This window comes from Aquarana catesbeiana, linkage group LG06 (genome assembly GCF_042186555.1).
Source record: "Aquarana catesbeiana isolate 2022-GZ linkage group LG06, ASM4218655v1, whole genome shotgun sequence".
Lineage (NCBI taxonomy): Eukaryota > Metazoa > Chordata > Amphibia > Anura > Ranidae > Aquarana > Aquarana catesbeiana.
The window spans coordinates 58,366,152-58,390,576 of NC_133329.1; the positions used below are offsets into that span (position 1 = coordinate 58,366,152).

General features: G+C 44.5%; 1 protein-coding gene across 2 annotated transcripts in view; it reads right to left on the reverse strand.

Annotated features, from left to right (window-relative positions):
- The window catches only part of TLCD3B (TLC domain containing 3B), a 67,962-nt gene extending 44,172 nt beyond the window's left edge, over nucleotides 1–23,790 (reverse strand). For both annotated transcript variants that reach the window (XR_012245225.1, XM_073635990.1), the window contains exon 1: nucleotides 23,400–23,790. Coding sequence is in view for 1 of the 2 variants with exons in the window: in XM_073635990.1 (XP_073492091.1) it covers nucleotides 23,400–23,524 (125 nt within the window). In the remaining variant the exon portion in view is untranslated. The remainder of the gene's footprint in view (nucleotides 1–23,399) is intronic.
- Nucleotides 23,791–24,425: the final 635 nt, after the last annotated feature.

Genomic DNA, 24,425 nt, shown 5'->3' on the forward strand with positions numbered 1-24,425 from the left:
GCTGACCTGTAGGTACAGAGAATATCTCAACTTGCACTGTTTAGGAGATATTCACACTGCGTGCAGCCAGTGATGTCACTGGCATACCGTGCCATACCTTCAGAGCTCTGGGCCACAGCTGTGACGTCATCGCGGTTCAGCCAATCAGACGGCCGGAGCACGTGAACCCGTAAGGAAGAGCACGTGAAGATGGAAGCTTTGTCAGTGGTGACAGCGTGCCGCTGGAAGGCTTTGTTCTAAGGTAAGCATTTCATAATGTGCTAGTATGTGATGCATACTAGCACATTATGCCTTTGTCTTGCAGGGAATTTTTTTCTTCTTTTAGGCTCGATTCACACCTATGCATGTTGCTTTTGAGCGTTTTTGGAGGTTTTTTTTTCATGTTTGCCACGTTTTTGAGCAGCGTTTTTGTAGCGTTTTTTCACAGCGTTTTTGCAGCGTTTTTGCCACGTTTTGCGGTTTTTTTTACAGTTTTTTTTGACTGTATACAGTCAAAAAAAAAAAACGGCAAAAACGCATCAAAAACGCTGTAAAAACACTGCAAAAACGCTGCACTTGCATGCAAAACGCTGCATTTTGCATGAAAAAAAGTCCCTAAGAGCCCTTGCACACTGGGGCGGGGGCGGCGTCGGCGGTAAAACGCCGCTATTATTAGCGGCGTTTTACCGTCGGTATTCGGCCGCTAGCGGGGCGGTTTTACCCCCCGCTAGCGGCCGAGAAAGGGTTAAATACCACCGCAAAGCGCCTCTGCAGAGGCGCTTTGCCGGCGGTATAGCCGCGCCGTCCCATTGATTTCAATGGGCAGGAGCGGTAAAGGAGCGGTATACACTCCGCTCCTTCACCGCTCCGAAGATGCTGCTGGCAGGACTTTTTTTACCGTCCTGCCAGCGCACTGCTCCAGTGTGAAAGCCCTCGGGGCTTTCACACTGGATACACAGCAGCGGCACTTTCGGGTCGGTTTGCAGGCGCTATTATTAGCGCAATATCGCCTGCAAACCGCCCCAGTGTGCAAGGGCTCTGACCCTTTCCAAAAATGCAGAGATACAAAAAGGCATTGATGTGAACATGTTCCATAGGAACCCATGTTAAAAAATTCCCATGCATTTCTGCAAAATGCATCAAAAAACGTGCTAGTGTGAATGGAGCCTAAAAGGCTGTGGTTTACTATCGCTTTAAGCTCCGGTCCTCGCTGGTCTGATCTCCCGCAGAGATGTGGGCACAAAGGCTTAAGGACTCCCACGCAGCAAGAGAACATGTTGTCCCTGAAGTCTTTTGGAGCAGACCAGTAAAAGCTATTCCACCCCCCCCCCCCTTCTGCCTCAGCGTCCTCTGGGAACTGTAGTGTCAGGGTCCATGAGTCCCATTCTATGGTTGATGTTCTGGACTTCAATTCCCATGATCATCAGTGTTCTGCATAGAAGTCCATAGGCTTTTCTGGCTTTAGCACTCCCCCTGCTGACTGGAGGGGATAGTGCAATACAACATCCAGCACCGCAGTATAAAGTGAAAGTAAAAAATGACTGAAAAAGGAGGACAATGTCTCCTTCTCCATGTTTCTGTAATCCATCACCTGGCTACATACTGCACAGCTCCCAACATTTTGAGATGGGAATGAGGGACACCTGCTAACAAATGTATGTAGGCATAAGACACGCCCCCTGCCACACCCCCTTAAAGGAGAATTAACAAAAAAAAAAAAGGTTAATTAAATCCACAAAGACTTATTTTTTACTACTACTATTCCTTTATATTGGCCTTTAAAATATACAAATGCAGCAATTTAGAAATTGAATGAAAGGTTTGGCGCTTGGAAACACTTTTTGAAAGATAAAAAGTGCATTTTATATACAACTATATAGATCAGACCAAAATGAGGGACAAATGAGGAGGAATGAGGGACAGAGGGACATTGCTCCAAATCAGGGACAGTTCCTCCAAATCAGGGACAGTTGGGAGCTATGCATACTGTATGTGTATAAACTTTATATACAGTATATGTATATATGGCAGCCCATATATATACAACAGCTCGCCGATCACACTATACGTTCGTGAACTGTAGATCTGGTAATTCATATAGGGGATCTCAAAACTTTTTGCCAAGGGTCCTCCAAAGTAAAAAAAAGTTGAGAAATCCAGTGTAGCCATTGGTTAAGGAGATTGTACAACCAGATTGGCCCATTCCTGGCCAGCTTGAGAAAAGGTTGAAGAAAGATGACTTGCACAAAAGTTCCTTCATAGAAACACATTACAAATACACTCGCTGGCCACTTTATTAGGTACACCTGTTCAATTGCTTGGTAACACAAATTGCTGATCAGCCAATCACATGGCAGCTACTTAATGCATTTAAGCATCTAGACGCGGTGAAGACGACTTGCTGAAGTTCAAACTCGAGCATCAGAATGGGAAAGAAAGGGGATTTAAGTGACTTTGAACGTGGTGTGGTTGTTGGTGCCAGGCGGGCTGGTCTGATTATTTCAAAAACTTCTGATCTAAACTGGGAAAACTGGGGTTATCACACACAATCATCTCTAGGGTTTACAGAGAATGGCTGGAAACAGAGAAAATATCCAGTGAGCGGCAGTTGTGTGAAGGAAAATGCCTTGTTGATGTCAGAGGAGAATGAGCAGACTGGTTCCAGATGATAGAAAGGCAACAGTAACTCAAATACCCCACTTGTTACACCCAAGGTATGCAGAATACCATCTCTGAATGCACAACACATCGAACCTTGAAGCTGATGGGCTACAGCAGCAGAAGACCACACCGGGTGCCACTCCTGTCAGCTAAGAACAGGAAACTGAGGCTACAATTCACACAGATCACCAAAATTGGACAAAACAAGATTGGAAAAACGTTGCCTGGTCTGATGAGTCTCTTTCAGCTCCGATATTCAGATGGTGGGGTCAGAATTTGGTGTAAACAACATGAAATCATGGATCCATCCTGCCTTGTATCACCGGTTCAGGCTGGTGGTGGTGTAATGGTGTGGGGGATATTTTCTTGGCACACTTTGGGCCCCTTAGTACCAATTGATCATTGTTTATACACCACGGCCTACCTGAGTATTGTTGCTGACCATGTCCATCCCTTTATGACTACAGTGTCCCCCATCTTCTGATGGCTCCTTCCAGCAGGATAATGCACCATGTCACAAACCTCCAATCATCTCACCACTGGACAATGAGGTCCCTGTACTCCAATGGCCTCCACACTCACCACATCTCATCCAATAGAGCACCTTTGGGATGTGGTGGAACGGGAAATTCCCAACATGGACTCATGCACATCAAGCATTCTTACAACAGACACCATTTTGTTCAAGTAGCAAAATTTTTACTGTTTATGGAATAATTTTCTTAGAAGAGATCGCATGCAAAAAAAAAATCCTACAAGCTCCGGCAAACATTTCCCGTGGTTGGGCACACATGTTACAATGTGATTGTACAACCTTTCTTTGTTTTACCTGGCTGGATATGAACTAGACGGATTCTTCTGGTAGGCTCTCGCTATTCATGGCAGCTGGTCCAGTTGGAGGAGATGGACTCTTGCTTTTTATTTCTATTACACAGTTTATGTTTTTTGTTACATTGTATTTTTTTCTCACACTGCATGAGAAGGTATGCTGTGGTATCTGGCCCAAGCCATTGGTAGGAGGTCCTTTAGGTGCTGTAAGTTGCTAGGTGGGACCTCCATGGATCGGAATTGTTTTTCCAGCACACCACAGATGCTCGGTTGGACTGAGTTCTGGAGAATTCGGAGGCCAAGTCATCATCTCGAACCACTTGTGTTCCTCAAACCGTTCTTGAATTTATTAGAACAAGCTACCTTCTTCAGTTGCAGTAGAAGTTCCAGAAGACCCTTTAAAGCAGAGGTCCACCTTTTTTTTTAAAGCTCTCATGTCCCCAATGGGGCATTGGGGACAGTGGACAGTGCTAAATGGATTTTTTTGGGGGGGGGGTTTCTAGATATCTTTTTATGTTTTTATATTTCCAGGTGGCACTTCCTGTCCCGTCCGCCTAGGCAATGACGTCATTAGGGGACTCCCATTTACTCCTGGGATATTGGCATCATCTATCCCAGGAGTCTTTGGGGAAGCCTAATAACGAAATTTGCAGTATTTGCAGACCGGAAATAAGGCGATCGGAAGGTGCTTTTTGGTAGATTTGGATCTGCCAGGAGGATGTGCAGCCTCTGTGTTCGGATTACTGAGCAGGCGCGAGATCTGGAGGTGCATGCTGCTCCCAATCCCGGGAAATACACACACGAGTGGGCTTCAGATGCTCACATCCGGGATGGTCCCAGCCTGCTTCCCAGATCAAATAAGATATTACTAATTTCAAAGTAACTAGCATGAAGACAGGAAGGACAGTATGCAAATATTTATCTGCAAGTCAGTGGCGGCTGGTGCTTCATCGGTCGGGGGGCAGACGGATCTGACACCCTCCCCCATGTCGCTCCTGCCCACACTGACAGTCTCCACCATGTCCCGGGATGCATCTCCACCGCTTCCCAGGAGGTCCTGGGATGCGTCTCGTCCGAGTCTCGGGATGCATCTCCACTGGGTCCCGGGATGCGTCTCCACCGCCTTCCGGGATGCATCTCCTCCGCGTCCCGAGATGCGTCTCCACCGCGTCCTGGGATGCATCTCCTCCACATCCCAAGATGCGTCTCCTCCAGGTCTTGGGATGCGTCTCCACCGAGTCTCGGGATGCGTCTCCTCCGCATCCTGGGATGCGTCTCCTCCGAGTCCCGGGATGCGTCTCCTCCGGGTCCTGGGATGTCTCTCCTCCGAGTCTCGGGATGCGTCTCCTCTGCATCCCGGGATGCGTCTCCTCCGCATCCCGGGATGCGTCTCCTCCGAGTCTCGGGATGCGTCTCCTCCGCATCCCGGGATGCGTCTCCTCCGGGTCCTGGGATGTCTCTCCTCCGAGTCTCGGGATGCGTCTCCTCTGCATCCCGGGATGTGTCTCCTCCAGGTCCTGGGATGCGCCTCCTCCGAGTCTCGGGATGCGTCTCCTCTGCATCCCAGGATGCGTCTCCTCTGCATCCCGGGATGCGTCTCCTCCGAGTCTCGGGATGCGTCTCCTCCGAATCCCGGGATGCGTCTCCTCCGAGTCTCGGGATGCGTCTCCTCCGAATCCCGGGATGCGTCTCCTCCACATCCCAGGATGCGTCTCCTCCGGGTCCTGGGATGCGTCTCCTCCGAGTCTCGGGATGCGTCTCCTCCGAATCCCGGGATGCGTCTCCTCCGCATCCCAGGATGCGTCTCCTCCAGGTCCTGGGATGCTTCTTCACCGAGTCTCGGGATGCGTCTCCTCTGCATCCCGGGATGCGTCTCCTCCGCATCCCGGGATGCGTCTCCTCCAGATCCTGGGATGCATCTCCTCCGAGTCTCGGGATGCGTCTCCTCCGCATCCCGGGATGCGTCTCCTCCGGGTCCTGGGATGTCTCTCCTCCGAGTCTCGGGATGCGTCTCCTCTGCATCCTGGGATGTGTCTCCTCCAGGTCCCGGGATGCGCCTCCTCCGAGTCTCGGGATGCGTCTCCTCCGCATCCCGGGATGCGTCTCCTCCGGGTCCTGGGATGCGTCTCCTCCGCATCCCAGGATGCGTCTCCTCCGGGTCCTGGGATGCGTCACCTCCGAGTCTCAGGATGCGTCTCCTCTGCGTCCTGGGATGCGTCTCCTCTGGGTCCTGGGATGCGTCTCCACCACCTTCCGGGATGCGTCTCCTCTGGGTCCTGGGATGCGTCTCCACCGGGTCCCGGGATGCGTCTCCACCACCTTCCAGGATGCGTCTCCTCCGCGTCCCGAGATGGGTCTCCTCCACATCCCGGGATGCGTCTCCACCGCGTCGCGGGATTCGTCTCCTCCACGTCTTGGGATGCGTCTCCACCGCGTCCCGGGATGCATCTCCTCCACGTCCTGGGATGTGTCTCCTCCGCGTCCCAGGATGCGTCTCCACCGGGTCCTGGGATGCGTCTCCTTGGCCGTACATCTCCTCCTCGGCAGGCCAATAGGATGGCTTCTACTTTTGGCCACTCGGCAAATAGGCCTCATGACCCGCTTCCTGATTGGCCGGGAGGAGAATCAGTGTGATAACAGTGAATATTTATTCGCTATTGTCACACAACTGGGTGGGCTCGGAGCGCAGTGCTCTGCTTTTTGAAGCCTATTAGAGCCTCTGGTTCTAATCATGTGCTTAAAAAAAAACACCTCCCCCATTGTAATCCATGGTCTGGTGCCCTGCATGTAGATCAGGGGGCTGGATGCATGGATGGGGGGGCGGCGCCCATGCGCCCCTAATGTACGGGCCGCAACTGGTGCAAGTACTGACAATTATGGGGGAGCTTTAAAAAAAAAAAACTATTGATTAGGGAGACTGGAGCACCGCTTTAAGTTATGTAGTACTGTGTGAAGTGGGGCCTCCATGGATCAGGCTTGTTTTTCTAGCACATGCCACAGATACTAGATTGGATTGATATCTGGAGAATTTGGAGGCCAAGTCAACACCGCAATCTTGCTATTGTGTTCCTTAAACTATTCTTGAGTTTATCAGACCAGGCCTCCTTCTTCTATTGCTCCATGGTCCAGTTCTGATATTCACGTACCCATTCTTTTGGCTATGGACACGGGTCAGCATGGGCACCCTGACTACGCAGCCCCATATGCAGCAAACTGTTATGCACTGTGTGTTCTGACACCTTTTTGTCGGCTACAGTAGCTCTTCTATTAGATCAGACAGCACAGGCCAGCCTTCTCTCCCCACGTCGTTCATCAATGAGCCTTAGCTGCCCATGACCCTGTAACTGATTCGCCGGTTTTCCTTCCATGGACCACTTTTGGTTTGGTCCTGACCGCTGCAGACCGGGAACAGCCCACAATAGCTGCTGCTACTGCTAAGAGTTGCTCTGACTTTCAACACTTCAAACTTCGGGGACAACATGTTCACTTGCTGCCTAATATATCCCACCCACTTTCAGGTGATGTTGTAACAAGATCATCAATGTTATTCACATTACCTGTCAGTGGTCATAATGGTATGACTAATCAATGTAGGTGTTCTAATGATAGACTGACCACTGCATTCTATATATATATATATATATATATATATATATATATATATATATACACGCACACACACAGTATAACATATATATATAGTATATTTAATGTATATACTTCTTTTTCATTGGGAGGTGAGTTTACAAGGATTGTACAATCCAATTGTAATGTGTATGTCCTGCTAAACTGACAGTTTTAATAGCTCTACCATGCTAATAAAATCACTCGCAATTAATAATTAAAAGGTGCAATCAGTCACTAAAAATGGTACAAATTGCAACCTATGGAGTGAGCTACATACAGTACTGTGCAAAAGTTTTAGGAAGGTGTAAAGAAATTCTGTAAAGTAAGAATGCTTTCAAAAATATATACAAAGTGAGCGAACATAAGAAAAATCGAAATGAAATCAATATTTGGTGTGACCACCCTTTGGCTTCCAACCAACATCAGTTCTAATGCCGCGTACACACGGTCGGACTTTTCGTCTACAAAAGTCCGACAGCCTGTCCGACAGACTTCCTGCGGACTTTCGGCGGACTTGCAGCAGACTTTCTAACGAACGGACTTGCCTACACACGACCACACAAAAGTCCGACGGATTCGTACGTGATGACGTACACCGGACTAAAATAAGGAAGTTCATAGCCAGTAGCCAATAGCTGCCCTAGCATGGGTTTTTGTCCGTCGGACTAGCACACAGACGAGCGGATTTCGGGGTCCGTCGTACTTACGACGTAAAGATTTGAAGCATGTTTCAAATCTAAAGTCCGTCGGATTTGAGGCTAAAAAAGTCCGTTGAAAGTCCGGAGAAGCCCACACACGATCGGATTACCAGCCAGCTTTAGTCCGTCAGCGTCCGTTGGACTTTTGTAGACGAAAAGTCCGACCGTGTGTACGCGGCATTACACTTGCACACTTTGTACACTTGCACAAAGTCACGGGTTTTGTAGGATTAGAGTCAGGTGTATAATTAACCAATTATACCAAGCAGGTGCTAATGATCATCAATTTCATATGAAGCTTGAAACATAGTCATTACCTGAAAACAGAAACAGTGGTGTAATGCCGTGTACACACGACCGGACTTTTCGACAGCAAAGGTCCGACGGAACAAATCCGCCGGACAATTCGATCGTGTGTGGGCTTCATCGGACCTTTGCTGTCGAAAAATCAGACGGACTTTAGAAATAGAACATGTTTCAAATCTTTCCGACGGACTCGAGTCTGGTCGAAAAATCCGGTTGTCTGTATGCTAGTCCGACGGACGAAAACCGACGCTAGGGCAGCTATTGGTTACTGGCTATCTACTTCCTCATTCTAGTCCGGTCGTACGTCATCACGTTCGAATCAGTCGGACTTTGGTGTGATCGTGTGTAGGCAAGTCCGTTTTGTCGGAACTCCGTCGAAAGTCTGTCGAAAAGCCCTTCGGAGTTCAGCTGTCGAAAAGTCTGCTCGTGTGTACACGGCATAAGAGGCTTAAAACTGGGTGAGGAACAGTCAAACTCTGCTACTAAGGTGGGGTTGTGGAAGACAGTTTCATGTCAGAAGTCATACACCATGGCAAGACTGAGCACAGCAACAAGACACAAGGTAGTTATACAGCATCAGCAAAGTCTCTCCCAGGCAAAGATTTCAAAAGCAGAATGGGGTTTCATGGTGTGCTATTCAAGCTCTTTTGAAGAACCACAAAGAAATGGGCAATGTTGAGGACCATAGACACAGTGATCGGCCAAGGAAACTTAATGCAGCAGATGAAAGACTCATCATGCATCAGAAGATGTCCAGCAGTGCCATCAGCACAGAACTGGTAGAAACCAGTAGGACGCAGGTACACCCATCTACTGCTTAGAGAATCTGGCCAGAAGTGGTCTTCATGGAAGAATTGTGGCCAAAAGCCATAACCAATTATACCAAGCAGGTGCTAATGATCAACAATTTCATTTGTAGTTCGAAACGCAATCATTAACTGAAACAGAAACAGCTGTGTAGGAGGCTTAAAACTGGGTGAGGAACAGCCAAACTCTGCTACTAAGGTGAGGATGTGGAAGACAGTTTCATGTCACAGGTCATACACCATGACAAGACTTAGCGCAGCAACAAGACACAAGGTAGTTATACTGCATCAGCAAGGTCTCTCCCAGGCAAAGATTTCTGAGCAGAATGGGGTTTCATGTTGTGCTGTTGAAGCTCTTCTGAAGCCAGTGATGATTTGGGGAGCCATGTCATCTGCTGGCCTTGGTCCAATGTGTTTTATCAAGTCCAAAATCAGCACAGCCCTCTACCAGGCGATTCTAGAGCACTTTATGCTTCCCTCTGCTGACCAGCTTTATGGAGATGCTGATTTTATTTTCCAGCAGGACTCGGCACCTGCCCACACTGCCAAAAGTACCAATACCTGGTTTACTGATCATGGTATCACTGTGCTTGATTGGCCAGCAAACTCGCCTGACCTAAAACCCCATAGAGAATCTATGGGGTATTGCCAAGAGCAAGATGAGAGACACCAGACCCAACAATGAAGACGAGCTGAAGGTCGCTATCAAAGCAACCTGGGCTACCATATCACCTCAACAGTGCCACAGTCTGATCACCTCCAGGCCACGCCGCATTAATGCAATAATTCATGCAAAAGGAGCCCCGACCAAGTATTGAGTGCATACTATACTGTACATGGACATATGTCTCAGTAAGCCAATATTTCTGTATTTAAAATACTTTTTTTATTGGTCTTATGTAATATTCTACTTTTCGGAGATACTGAATTGTGGGTTTTCACCAGCTGTAAGCCATAATCATCAAAATTAAAAGAAAGAATCGCTTGAAATATATCACTCTGTGTGTAACGAATCTACATAAAATATATGAGTTTCACTTTTTTTAATTGAATTACTGAAATAAATTAACTATGATACGATGATATTTTAATTTCGTGAGATGCACCTGTAAATGTTAGGAAAGGCAGTTAAATGCGGATACCACGCTGTGCCCTCCATCAGTGTATGTATGTATACTATATAAATACTGTATAATAATAATAATAATAATACTGTCACACATATAATGTCAATGTACAATAATGGACGTTCTTTATGTTGACACACCTGGACCAAGCCATGTGCCCGGATATTTACATTGTATATAGATCCCCTGTGTCTGTATATATGACACTGACAGATTATACACATGATACAATGTCTGCACAATATCTGTGTACACATCAACACAAAAGACTAAATAAACCACAAAATAATAATAACAAAAAATATAAAAAATACAAAAAAAAATGAACCAGAGCAGAAATTGATTGCTATGGTAAATTTGCATCACTAGCAAATACAATTTAAAAATAAATAAATAAATAATAATAAAAAAAAAATAAAAATAAAAATGAATTAAAAAAAAAAGCATAGCAAATACAATTTAAAAATAAATAAATAAATAAATAATAAAAAAAAATATAAAAAGATAAATGAATTAAAAAAAAAAAAAGCATATATCAAGTGCCATGGTACCTTTGCATCACAAGCTACATGATACAAGATACAAGATACAAATAAAATAACATAAAAAATACCATTAAAATTGAATAAATAAATAAATACTTATTTTAAAAAATGAAATGAAATCAAAGCAGAAATTGATTGATATGGTACATTTGCATTACAAGCCAATACAAATAAAAATGAATAAGCATTCAATAAAATACAAATAAAATTAAATAAGTAAATAAACAAACAAAACGATAAATCAATTGCCATGGTACCTTTGCATCACAAGCTGATACAAATAAAATAACATAAAAAATACCATTAAAATTGAATAAGCAAATAATTACTTATTAAAAAAAAATGAAATGAAATCAAAGCAGAAATTGATTGATATGGTACATTTGCATTACAAGCAAATACGAATAAAAATAAATAAAAATAAGAATTCAACAAAATACAAATAAAATGAAATAAGTAAATAAACAAACAAAAGCATAAATCAGTTGCTATGGTACCTTTGCATCATAAGCTGATACAAATTAAAAAAAAAAAATATATAGAATAAGAAAAACGAATTAACAATAAATAAATAAAATACAAATAAAAAAAATGCAAAAAATCAAACAAAGCAGAAATCGATTGGTAAGGTACATTTGCATAGAAAGCCAATTCAAAAAAATAAAAATAAAAGGAAAAAATAAATAGACACAAATAAAAAAAATAATAATAAACCAAAGCAGAAAGCGATTGGTATGGTATATTTGCATTGAAAGCCAATACAAATAAAAAAAAAATAAAGGAAAAAATAACTAGAAACAAATAAAAAAAATGAATAAACCAAAGCAAAATGCGATCGATATCGTACATTTGCATTGAAAGCCAATACAAATTAAAAAAAATAGATACATACAAATAAAAAATGTATAAACCAAAGCAGAAATCGATTGGTATGGTACATTTGCATTGCAAGCTAATGCAAAATTTAAAAAAAAAAGTAATACAATAAAAAAAAAAAAAAAAGAAAATTACAATTGGTGTGGTACCGTTGCATCGTAAGCTAGCATAACTACGCTGATGTAAGAACTCATAGCAAACGTAATCCCTTAAAGTGTACATAAACCCTAAAAATTAACTTTTCTTCCATGCTCCCTTTTGGCCTGTTAAATATACCATTGAAAGTTTAATGTTATATCTGTTCAATAGGTGCAAAGATGACCTGTTGATCCTGCCAGAAATGTAGTGAGCTGATAACTTCCTGTGCTCTCTCGCTGTGCTGCACTCTAATGCCCCGTACACACGGTCAGATTTTCCGATGGAAAATGTCCGATCGGAGCGTGTTGTCGGAAATTCCGACCGTGTGTGGGCTCCATCGGACATTTTCCATCGGATTTTCTGACACACAAAGTTGGAGAGCAGGAGATAAAATTTTCCGACAACAAAATCCGTTGTCGGAAATTCCGATCGTGTGTACACAAATCCGACGGACAAAGTGCCACGCATGCTCAGAATAAATAAAGAGATGAAAGCTATTGGCCACTGCCCCGTTTATAGTCCCAACGTACGCGTTTTACGTCACCGCGTTCAGAACGATCGGATTTTCGGACAACTTTGTGTGACCGTGTGTATGCAAGACAAGTTTGAGCCAACATCCGTCAGAAAAAATCCATGGATTTTGTTGTCGGAATGTCCGAACAAAGTCCGACCGTGTGTACGCCCTATTAGCCCCCGGTCACACCTTGTAGCTTCAAACCGATCAGCAAGCCCAATCCCACCCTTTCCCACGGTCCAAGCTTTCAATTTTGAGCGTTCAATCACCTGCAGATCACACCTGAACCTCGAAAAGCTACATGAGCTAATTTTGAGGCAGAATTGGGTGTTTTGGGCCCCACTGACTTCATCACGTGTTTTTTTTTTAGGCGCAACAATAATAAAAGTCTATGAACCAAAAAAAACTCATGATCCTGCCCCCATAGGTGTGCGCATAAGCGTGCACAGGGGGTTGTGCCAGGTGTGCCTGGGCACACCCTAATCACTACATGCGGTGCCGATTCCCCTACTGCCCAGGCTTCCTTTCCCTCCACCCCGCTCCGCAGTGCAGCTGGGCATCTGGCTTTCCTCCTTTCCTCTTCCCACACCCCTATGGGTGTGCGCAGCCTATTGCATTAGGGCAGCGATGGCGAACCTTGGCACCCCAGATGTTTTGGAACTACATTTCCCATGATGCTCAACTACACTGCAGAGTGCATGAGCATCATGGGAAATGTAGTTTCAAAACATCTGGGGTGCCAAGGTTCGCCATTACTGCATTAGGGCGTGCACTCCAAAGCTGGAACACATGGTACTGATCACTCGCTGTGTTCATTCAGAAAGGGAAGGGTCCGGTAAATTACATATTTACAGGCCCCTTCCTCGACTCATTCCAAAACATCCCCTGCAGCAGTCGATGGGAGAGAAGAGGAAGGAAGTCGGCAGCGCTGTGGGTGGGGGAGCCAGGGCAGTAGGGGGGATGTTCGATGCACGGGGTGACTAGGGTGTGCCCAGGCACATCTGGCACACCCTGTGCGCAAGCCTATGCACAAAAAAATCACCTACCTAAGCTGAAGTGTGAATGGGGACTTATCAGTTACATTGTTCCCAGCTCTCCTGGTGAGCTATAGAACATCTCCCCCCCTCCCCATGGTATGGAGACGAGGAGAGGGTGAGGTGTTCTGTAGGCCTAAAACACTCTTTGGCCCATTGCTGCTCCCCCATAGATGTAGTACAAGGAGTGAGTGTTGTCACCCTAGGTTAGGATGTGGGTTTTTGGCAGGATCACAAAAAGACAAAAAAAAAAACTAATGTCGCCACCATTTCTAAGGACTGGTGTTCTTCAATATATTACATTTCTGGGTTTGGATACACTCTATCATATCTAGGTGATCCTATACTGATGTTCTGAGTGTTCAGCGCAGTTTTCATTTTCTGAGTGCGATAAACATTCCGAACAAAGCGGCTTTTTGTGCCTCTTCTTTCTCTACTGAGCACTAAGGAAAGTACATGTCAGCAAATTACCTGACAATAAAAAAAGACACAAATGTGACCGGCTAGAAGTAACACAATGTACTGAGCAAAGCAACAGGTAACAACCTATATGGTGTACTGGTGGGTCAGCAAAGGAAAGGTATGTATCGAAATTCATCATAGAAAATCTTCTCGGGGGCCGCACCATAAAAAATTGCATATTGAGCATATTTGTGCGCATGCGCTGTAATCCCCCCAGCTCAGGGTGCACTGCAGCTTTATTTCCTATTAAATCTGACCTCCAGTATTTACTTCATGCACAGTTGTACCGGCTCCACTCCTGGACTAAAATGGCTTACTGTGATTTCACTGAACACTGTGAGCTTCTCACATTGTGCACTAGAAGCTGCAGCAAGTCAGACAGAGCTCACCTTATTTCCTGGCTGAAGGACGTCCAGTATCATCTAGCACAGTGATCAGGGCCGTTTTTAAGGCAGGGCAAAAGGGGCAGCTGCCCTGGGCCCTGTCATTGTTGTGGGGCCCAAAGCAGCTACCTCATACTTGCCAACTATCCTGGTTTAAATTCCCTTGTCCCTTGAGGTTTTAGTCCTGTGCTGTGTCCCAATATCTCAGTGTGAAGTGCTGCTACTAATGCTGCCCAGCTCTCCTCTATTTTTGTGTACAGATGACTCACCTGCAGACCCTGTGTTTACATGTAAATTACCGGCGTTCATATGTAAATAGTGATAGCATTTATATGTAAATAGTGGCGGCTGGCAGCATTGATATGTATATCATGCCCCCCGAGGTCATATCCACAGTAATTTCTAGCAACCAATCAACAAGCAGAAATCATTGGCTGTAGCCTCTAGCAACTAATCAGTGAGCCGTAATGTGTGCTGTAACATCTAGCAACCAGACTGTGAGCAGTAATGATACACTGTAACCTCTGGCAACCAGTCACAATAGCTGCTTGATCTGATTCAGTAAACTGATTTTGAGTCTAGCTGCTATTTATTGTATGTCTCAGAGCAGGTGGAGAGAAAAACTGCATGGGGGGGGCCCCAAGAAAAGTTTTGCCCAGGGTCCAATCAATATTAAAGACGGCCCTAACAGTGATAGTGAACGTTGGCAGTCCCAGATGTTTTGGAACTACATTTCCCATGATGCTTGTGCACTCTGCAGTGTAGTTGAGCATCAAGGGAAATGTAGTTCCAAAACATCTGGGGTGCCAAGGTTCGCCATCACAGGTCGAGCACCTTCCTCCCAAGCCTGACTTTCCCTGGCCCCGCCCCTTTCATTCATTGGATTGCAGTTAAATCATGGAGGCCCAGCGTCACATGTGGGCATTATCTAAAGTGGTCTGCATGTAATCACATCCTGCCTAGGAAAGTCCATTCCTACACATTAACACCCAACCATGAAGGCGTTTTGTTATTTGCATAAGAGCCAGACCACTGCTTACAAGGCAGTGCAGGGAAATCTCCCAAACATCACACCAACAGCAAAATTATCCTACAGTGCCTCGAAAAAGTATTCATACCCCTTGAAATTTTCCACATTTTGTCATGTTACAACCAAAAACTTAATTTTATTGGGATTTTATGTGACAGACCAACGCAAATGATTAATGGTTTGATTTTTTTTTTACAAATAAATATTTGAAAAGTGTAGCGTGCATTTGTATTCAGCCCCCTTTACTCTGATACCCCTAACTAAAATCTAGTGGAAGCAATTGCCTTCAGAAGTCACCTAATTAGTAAATAGAGTCCACCTGTGTATAATTTAATCTCAGTATAAATACAGCTGTTCTGTGAAGCCCTCAGAGGTTTGTTCGAGAACCTTAATGAACAAACAGCATCTTGAAGGCCAAGGAACACACCAGACAGGTCAGGTATAAAGTTGTGGAGAAGTTTAAAGCAGGGTTAGGTTATAGAAAAATATCCCAAGCTTTGAACATCTCACGGAGCTCTGTTCAATCCATCATCCGAAAATGGAAAGAGTATGGTACAACTGCAAACCTACCAAGACATGGCCGTCCACCTAAACTGACAGGCCGGGCAAGGAGAACATTAATTAGAGAAGCAGCCAAGAGCCCCATGGTAACTCTGGAGGAGCTGCAGAGATCCACAGCTCAGGTGGGAGAATCTGTCCACAGGACAACTATTAGTCGTGTTCTCCACAAATCTGCCCTTTATGGAAGAGTGGCAAGAAGAAAGTCATTGTTGGAAGAAAGTCATAAGAAGTCCCGTTTGCAAGAAGCCATGTTGGGGGGACACGGCAAACATGTGGAAGAAGGTGCTCTGGTCAGATGAGACCGAAATGGAACTTTTTGGCCTAAAACAAAACGCTGTGTGTGGTGGAAAACCACTGTGAAACATGGTGGTGGCAGCATTATGTGGTGGGGATTCTTTTCTTCAGCAGGGACAGGGAAGATGGTCAGAGTTGATGGGAAGATGGATGCAGCCAAATACAGGGCAATCTTAGAAGAAAGCCTGTTAGTCTGCAAAAGACTTGAGACTGGGGCGGAGGTTCACCTTCCAGCAGGACAATGACCCTAAACATACAGCCAGAGCTACAATGTAATGGTTTAGATCAAAGCATATTCATGTGTTAGAATGGCCCAGTCAAAGTCCAGACCTAAATCCAATTGAGAATCTGTGGCAAGACTTGAAAAAGACGTTCTCCATCCTATCTGACAGAGCTTGAGCTATTTTGCAAAGAAGAATGGGCAAAAATGTCCCTCTCTAGATGTGCAAAGCTGGTAGAGACATCCCCAAAAAGACTTGTAGTTGTAATTACAGTGAAAGGCGGTTCTACAAAGTATTGACTCAGGGGGGCGCCATACAAATGTACCCCACACTTTTCACATATTTATTTGTAAAAAATGTGGAAAACATTTTCATTTTCCTTCCACTTTATAATTATGTGCCAGTTTGTGTTGGTCTATCATATAAAATCCCAATAAATATATATATATATTCTCAGTCAAGTCACCGAACCTGTACCATGGTGCGTGTAAAAGACACAGGGTACACACTAAAAGCAAAAATGTTGTTCACTTTGCAAAGGAAGTTGCTCTTTGCATGGGAATTTCCCCAGAGCTTTTGTGAATGCGATGAATCTCTGCTGACTTTCATCATCCAATCACGTGCAACCAAAAATGCAGATTTTAAAAAAAAAGTTTTACCACATTCACTAAACTCTGGGGAAAATTCTGTTTTCATAATCAAACTTTCCTTGCAAAGTGAACATCCTATTTGCCTTTAGTAAATAAACCCCACAGTGCTCTTAGCACACTTATGACAATACGCACAAGATACTGTAGCAAACTTGACATAAATAAGGTATGTATATATTATAAAAACAAACACAATATACAAACATATGTATGTAGTATATAGATATCATATCTCAGACTCGTATGCACAGTGTAAACCTGAATATTAGTTATTGACACTCATACACATTGTATACCTCTCTAAATATATCAGTCACTGATCCCTATACACAGTGTATACCTGTCTGTATATATCCCTGCCCCCTATACATAGTGTATACTTGTCTGTTCATATCAGTCACTTACCCCTACACATGGCCTACACCTATTTGTACACATTGGTCACTGATCCCTATACACGGAATTTACGTGTCTGTATACACTGATCTCTGACCCCTATACACAGCGTATACAGTGGGGACGGAAAGTATTCAGACCCCCTTAAATTTTTCACTCTTTGTTATATTGCAGCCATTTGCTAAAATCATTTAAGTTCATTTTTTTTCCTCATTAATGTACACACAGCACCCCATATTGACAGAAAAACACATAATTATTAAAAAAGTAAAACTGAAATATCACATGGTCCTAAGTATTCAGACCCTTTGCTGTGACACTCATATGTTTAACTCAGGTGCTGTCCATTTCTTCTGATCATCCTTGAGATGGTTCTACACCTTCATTTGAGTCCAGCTGTGTTTGATTATACTGATTGGACTTGATTAGGAAAGCCTCACACCTGTCTATATAAGACCTTACAGCTCACAGTGCATGTCAGAGCAAATGAGAATCATGAGGTCAAAGGAACTGCCTGAAGAGCTCAGAGACAGAATTGTGGCAAGGCACAGATCTGGCCAAGGTTACAAAAAAATTTCTGCTGCACTTAAGGTTCCTAACAGTACAGTGGCCTCCATAATCCTTAAATGGAAGAAGTTTGGGACGACCAGAACCCTTCCTAGAGCTGGCCGTCCGGCCAAACTGAGCTATCAGGGGGAGAAGAGCCTTGGTGAGAGAGGTAAAGAAGAACCCACAGATCACTGTGGCTGAGCTCCAGAGATGCAGTCGGGAGATGGGAGAAAGTTGTAGAAAGTCAACCATCACTGCAGCCCTCCACCAGTCGGGGCTTTATGGCAGAGTGGCCCGACGGAAGCCTCTCCTCAGTGCAAGACACATGAAAGCCCGCATGGAGTTTGCTAAAAAACACCTGAAGGACTCCAAGATGATGAGAAATACGATTCTCTGGTCTGATGAGACCAAGATAGAACTTTTTGGCCTTAATTCTAAGCGGTATGTGTGGAGAAAACCAGGCACTGCTCATCACCTGTCCAATACAGGCCCAACAGTGAAGCATGGTGGTGGCAGCATCATGCTGTGGGGGTGTTTTTCAGCTTGATTTTGGTTGCAATCGAGGGAAAGATGAATGCACCCAAGTACAGGGATATCCTGGACGAAAACCTTCTCCAGAGTGCTCAGGACCTCAAACTGGGCTGAAGGTTTACCTTCCAACAAGACAATGACCCTAAGCACACAGCTAAAATAACTAAGGAGTGGCTTCACAACAACTCCATGACTGTTCTTGAATGGCCCAGCCAGAGCTCTGACTTAAACCCAATTGAGCATCTCTGGAGAGACCTAAAAATGGCTGTCCACTAACGTTTACCATCCAACCTGACAGAACTGGAGAGGATCTGCAAGGAGGAATGGCAGAGGATCCCCAAATCCAGGTGTGAAAAACTTGTTGCATCTTTCCCAAAAAGAGTCATGGCTGTATTAGATCAAAAGGGGCTTCTACTAAATACTGAGCAAAGGGTCTGAATACTTAGGACCATGTGATATTTCAGTTTTTCTTTTTTAATAAATCTGCAAAAATATCAACAATTCTGTGTTTTTCTGTCAATATGGGGTGCTGTGTGTACATTAATGAGGGAAAAAAATGAACTTAAACGATTTTAGCAAATGACTGCAATATAACAAAGAGTGAAACATTTAAGGGGGTCTGAATACTTTCTGTCCCCACTGTATCTGTATATCCAAGTCACTGACCCCCATACACAGTGTATATCTGTCTGTATATACCAGTCACTGACCCCTATACACATCATGTACTTGCCTCCATACATAGGTCACTGACCCCTATATGTACCATAAACCTGTCTGCATATATTGATCACTCGCCCCAAAAATGCTGTATACCTGTCTGTATATAACAGACACTGACCCCTATATGCGGTATATACTGTACCTGTCTGTATAGAATTGGACACTGACCCCTATACACGGCATATACCTGTCTGTATATATTGATTACTGACCCCCTATACACAGCATATGTCTGTTTGTATATATTGATCACTGACCCCTATACACAGCGTATACCTCTCTGTATATATCGATAACTAACCCCTATACACAGCGTATACCCTACCTGTCTGTATATATCCGTCACTGACCCCTATACACATAGTTTATCTGTCTGTATACTGTATATTGATCAATGGCCCCTATACACAGCGTATACCTGTCTGAATATATATCGATCGCTGACCCTTATACACATTGTATACTTGTCTGTATATATCTGTCCCTGATCCTTATACACATTTTTTACCTGTCTGTATATAATTGGACACTGACTCCTATACACAGCATATACCTGACTGCATATATCAGTCATTAACTCCTATACATAGTGTGGACTTGTGTCTACAGCCAGAGGAACTATCACTGAAAAGACTTTGTATCCCCAGTAGAGTGCAGCTGATACATGGTGACCTGATGCTGCTACATTGTAATTATAAACACACTGTATATGTGGAATACATGTCCTATGTTATGGAGTTCAGGTAATGTTTTCTCAGCATAGTAAAGATGGCAGATGATGCATTGATGTCAGTATACAGTGTGCCCCAAATACAATGCTGCTGATACATAACATACACCTGGATAATGCTACTACCTTGTATATACTCTATAAGGAAAATAATACATAGTATCCCCAATATACTGAGAATTATCACCAACATGATGAGAATTATAGATACATTCCCATTATACTGAGAATTATATATTGTATTCCCATTATACTGGGAATCCACAATACAGTGGGAAATAAACATTGTATTCCAAATATAGCGATAAATATATTGCCAATATAGTGAGAAATATACATTGTATTCCCAATATAGTGAAAAATATATTCCCAATATTGTGAGAAATATACATTGTATTCCCAAAAAAGAGTGAAATATACATTGTATCCCCAGTATACTGATATATAAAATATCCCCAATATAATGGGAAATGTACAGTACGTTGTATTCCCAGTGCTGGTCCCAGGGCCATGCTGTACATTCACAGAGATACACAAGCCCCTCTATAGTGACAATGATACATTGTATCCTGTGATGTCGTCAGCTGATAATCTGTATCCTCTGTATAGTGAATGTGTGCTGTTTTAGTTATGGGGTGTCATAACGCCTGTCGCCTGTACAAAGTACCCTCTGTGTAGTAAGAGTTATACACTCATATTATGATTTGGGGTACCCCCAGTATAGTGAGAATACTTTGTTTCCACCATATAGTGTACAAAGCTTTACATTATATCATGTGATACGCATTCCCAGGTGCAGTGATACAATGTATACTCTGTATAGTGACAGTGGTAGAGTGTAATCTAGTTATGGGAACACATGGTCTGTACAATGTACACTCTGTATAGTGAAAGTCTTCCACTGTACACCCCTATATTATGATCCTGGTACAGAGTACCCCATCATAGTGATAATACATTGTATCCTCTCTATAGTGATATAGACACATTGGGGTTGATTTGCTAAAGGGAAAAAGACTGTGCACTTTGCAAAGTGAAGTTGCCCTCTTCAAGAGCAGTTGCCCCAGGGCTTAGTAAATGAGCAGAAGCTCTGCTGACTTCCATCATCCAATCATGTGCAAGCAAAAATGCTGTTTTTTAAATTTTCCTTGCACAGGATTGGGTACTCTTTGCAAAGTCAAGCCTTACCTCATTTACTAAGCTCTGGAGCAATTGCATTTGCAGAGGGCAACTGCACTCTGCAAAGTGCACAGTCTATTTGACTTTAGTAAATCAACCCCATTGCAAACTCTGTATAGAGATACAGATACATAATGACATAGCTACATCCTGTCATGTGTATAGTAATGGTGCAATGCATCTTGGTATAGAGATAAAGATGCATTATATCCTCTATAAAGTGATACTGGTGCGGCATGCCCTCTGGTGATCCTGGTGCAATGTGGCCTGTGTATAGTGATCCTGTTGTAGTGTACCCTGTGTATAGTGATCCTGTTGTAGTGTACCCTGTGTATAGTGATCCTGTTGTAGTGTACCCTGTGTATAGTGATCCTGTTGTAGTGCTGGCAGGGGTGGACTGACAACTCATGGGGCCCCCTGGCAATAGGAGATTATGGGGCCCCCGGGCAATAGGAGAAGATTATGGGGCCCCCGGGCAATAGGAGATTATGGGGCCCCCAGGCAATAGGAGATTATGGGGCCCCCAGGCAATAGATTATGGGGCCACACAGTATACACACACATACAGTATACACACACAGACACACAATATACACACAGTATACACACACAGAATGCACATACACACACTGAAAAGGTACTGAAGAGGCGGGGCAGCTATAATCTTGGAATTTTTAAAAAAACACAGATTTTTACATACTGTCCCTGGTTTTATTGAGGCTGACAACCCTGATGGGGCCCCTTAGTGGCATGGGGCCCTCGGGCAGTGCCCGAGTGCCCGAATGGTCAGTCCGCCCCTGAGTGCTGGTGTAGTGTGCCCTCTGTATAGTGATCCTGGTGCAGTGTGCCCTGTGTACAGTGATCCTGATGCAATGTACCCTGCGTACAGTGATCCTGGTGTAGTGTGCCCTCTGTATAGTGATCCTGGCCCAGTGTGCCCTCTGTATAGCGATCCTGATGCAGTGTGCCCTCTGTATAGTGATCCTGGTGCAGTGTGCCCTGTGTATAGTGATCCTGATGCAGTGTGCCCTCTGTATAGTGATCCCGGTGCAGTGTGCCCTCTGTATAGTGATCCTAATGCAGTGTGCCCTGTGTATAGTGATCCTGGTGCAGTGTGCCCTGTGTATAGTGATCCTGGTGCAGTGTGCCCTGTGTACAGTGATCCTGATGCAATGTACCCTGCGTACAGTGATCCTGGTGTAGTGTGCCCTCTGTATAGTGATCCTGGCCCAGTGTGCCCTCTGTATAGCGATCCTGATGCAGTGTGCCCTCTGTATAGTGATCCTGGTGCAGTGTGCCCTGTGTATAGTGATCCTGGTGCAGTGTGCCTTCTGTATAGTGATCCTTGTGCAGTAATCCTGATGCAATGTGCCCTCTGTATAGTGATCCTGGCCCAGTGTGCCCTCTGTATCCTGATCCTGTTGTAGTGTGCCCTCTGTATAGTGATCCTGGTGCAGTGTGCCCTCTGTATAGTGATCAGTTTCTATATAATTATATATTATAGTATAGAAATGATGCAGTGTGTGTGATGATGGTGCTGTATAGTGTATATAGTGTGTAGTGATGATGGTGTAGTCACTGTAGTGTATGTAGTATAGTATGTGATCCCCAGTATATTGGTGATGTCAGTGTGCCATGTGCTGAGTATAGTGATCCCGTTGCATTATAGTATATCTATATATAATGGCCCAGTATAATGTCAGTGGGCAGAGTACAGTAATGATGGTGCAGTAGTATATAGTATATAGTGTACCCCCTTGTATTTCGGTGATAAATGTCAATGTGCTGTGTATAGTGAAGATGGTGCAGTGTAATGTATATATCGTATAGTATAGTGTCCTTATAATGTGTACAGTATATAGTGCCCCCGCTGTGCGGAGTATAGTGATGGTGCAATATGATGTATATGTTCCCCCTGCCCTGGTGATGATGGATGGTGCAGTATATATATATATATATATATATATATATATATATAGTGCCCCCTGTGCTGTGTATAGTGAGGATGGTGCAGTGTAATGTATATATTGTATAGTATATATATATATATATATATATATATATATATATATATATATATATATATATATATATATATTGTATAGATATAGTGCCCCCCCCCCCCCAGCTGTGCTATGTGATGTGCGGTATGCCGCAGCCGGCGGTGCTGATGTTGCGGTGTCGGTCGGGGATGGAGAAGGTTGGGGTGTCGGTCATGGATGGAGGAGGTTGGGGTGTCGGTGGTGTTGGTGTCGGTCAGGGATGGAGAAGGTTGGGGTGTCGGTCAGGGATGGAGAAGGTTGGGGTGTCGGTCGGGGATGGAGGAGATTGGGGTGTCGGTCGGGGATGGAGGAGATTGGGGTGTCGGTGGTGTTGGTGTCGGTCATGGATGGAGGAGGTTGGGGTGTCGGTGGTGTTGGTGTCGGTCAGGGATGGAGAAGGTTGCGGTGTCGGTCGGGGATGGAGAAGGTTGGGGTGTCGGTCGGGGATGGAGGAGATTGGGGTGTCGGTGGTGTTGGTGTCGGTCATGGATGGAGGAGGTTGCGGGTACCTGGCGGCCACGATGTCGGCGTTGGGTTGGTCTCCCCGGAAGGTAGGTATCCCCCGGAGCCCGGCCCTGGCCAGCAGGAAGAGACCTGGGAAGAAGAGGCTGCCAGCCGCCAGGACCAGGACCATGGCGGCACCGGGAGGAGGAGGAGGAGGAGGAGGAGGGGGGCACTAGGCACCGGGCACACAGACAATGGGGGCAGAGGAGTCCGCTACACTCATCTACAAAGAGGGGAGAGCCGGGGAGGGAGGGAGAAGGAGGAGGAGGGGAGGAGGATGAGCTGTGATGGTCCCCGCACTGAGTGAGGAGGATTGCTGGATGATGAGCAATGACACGGGGACAGCCGGGAGGAGGAGGAGGAGGAGGAGGAGGGGGGATCACTGAGATACCACCGCCTGTCCTAATCCAGCCTGACATGGTTCTACTCTAATCCCCCATCATCATCATCACTGGGGGAGGGGACCACAGACAGGTGACACTACACCCAACATTGTATATACATCACCCAACACTGTATACCCAACATTGTATATACATCACCCAACACTGTACACCCAACATTGTATATACATCACCCAACACTGTACACCCAACATTGTATATACATCACCCAACACTATACACCCAACATTGTATATACATCACCCAACACTGTACACCCAACATTGTATATACATCACCCAACAATGTACACCCAACATTGTATATACATCACCCAACACTGTACACCCAACATTGTATATACATCACCCAACACTATACACCCAACATTGTATATACATCACCCAACACTGTACACCCAACATTGTATATACATCACCCAACACTGTACACCCAACATTGTATATACATCACCCAACACTGTACACCCAACATTGTATATACATCACCCAACACTGTACACCCAACATTGTATATGCCTCACCCAACACTGTATACCCAACATTGTATATACATCACCCAACACTGTACACCCAACATTGTATATACATCACCCAACACTGTACACCCAACATTGTATATACATCA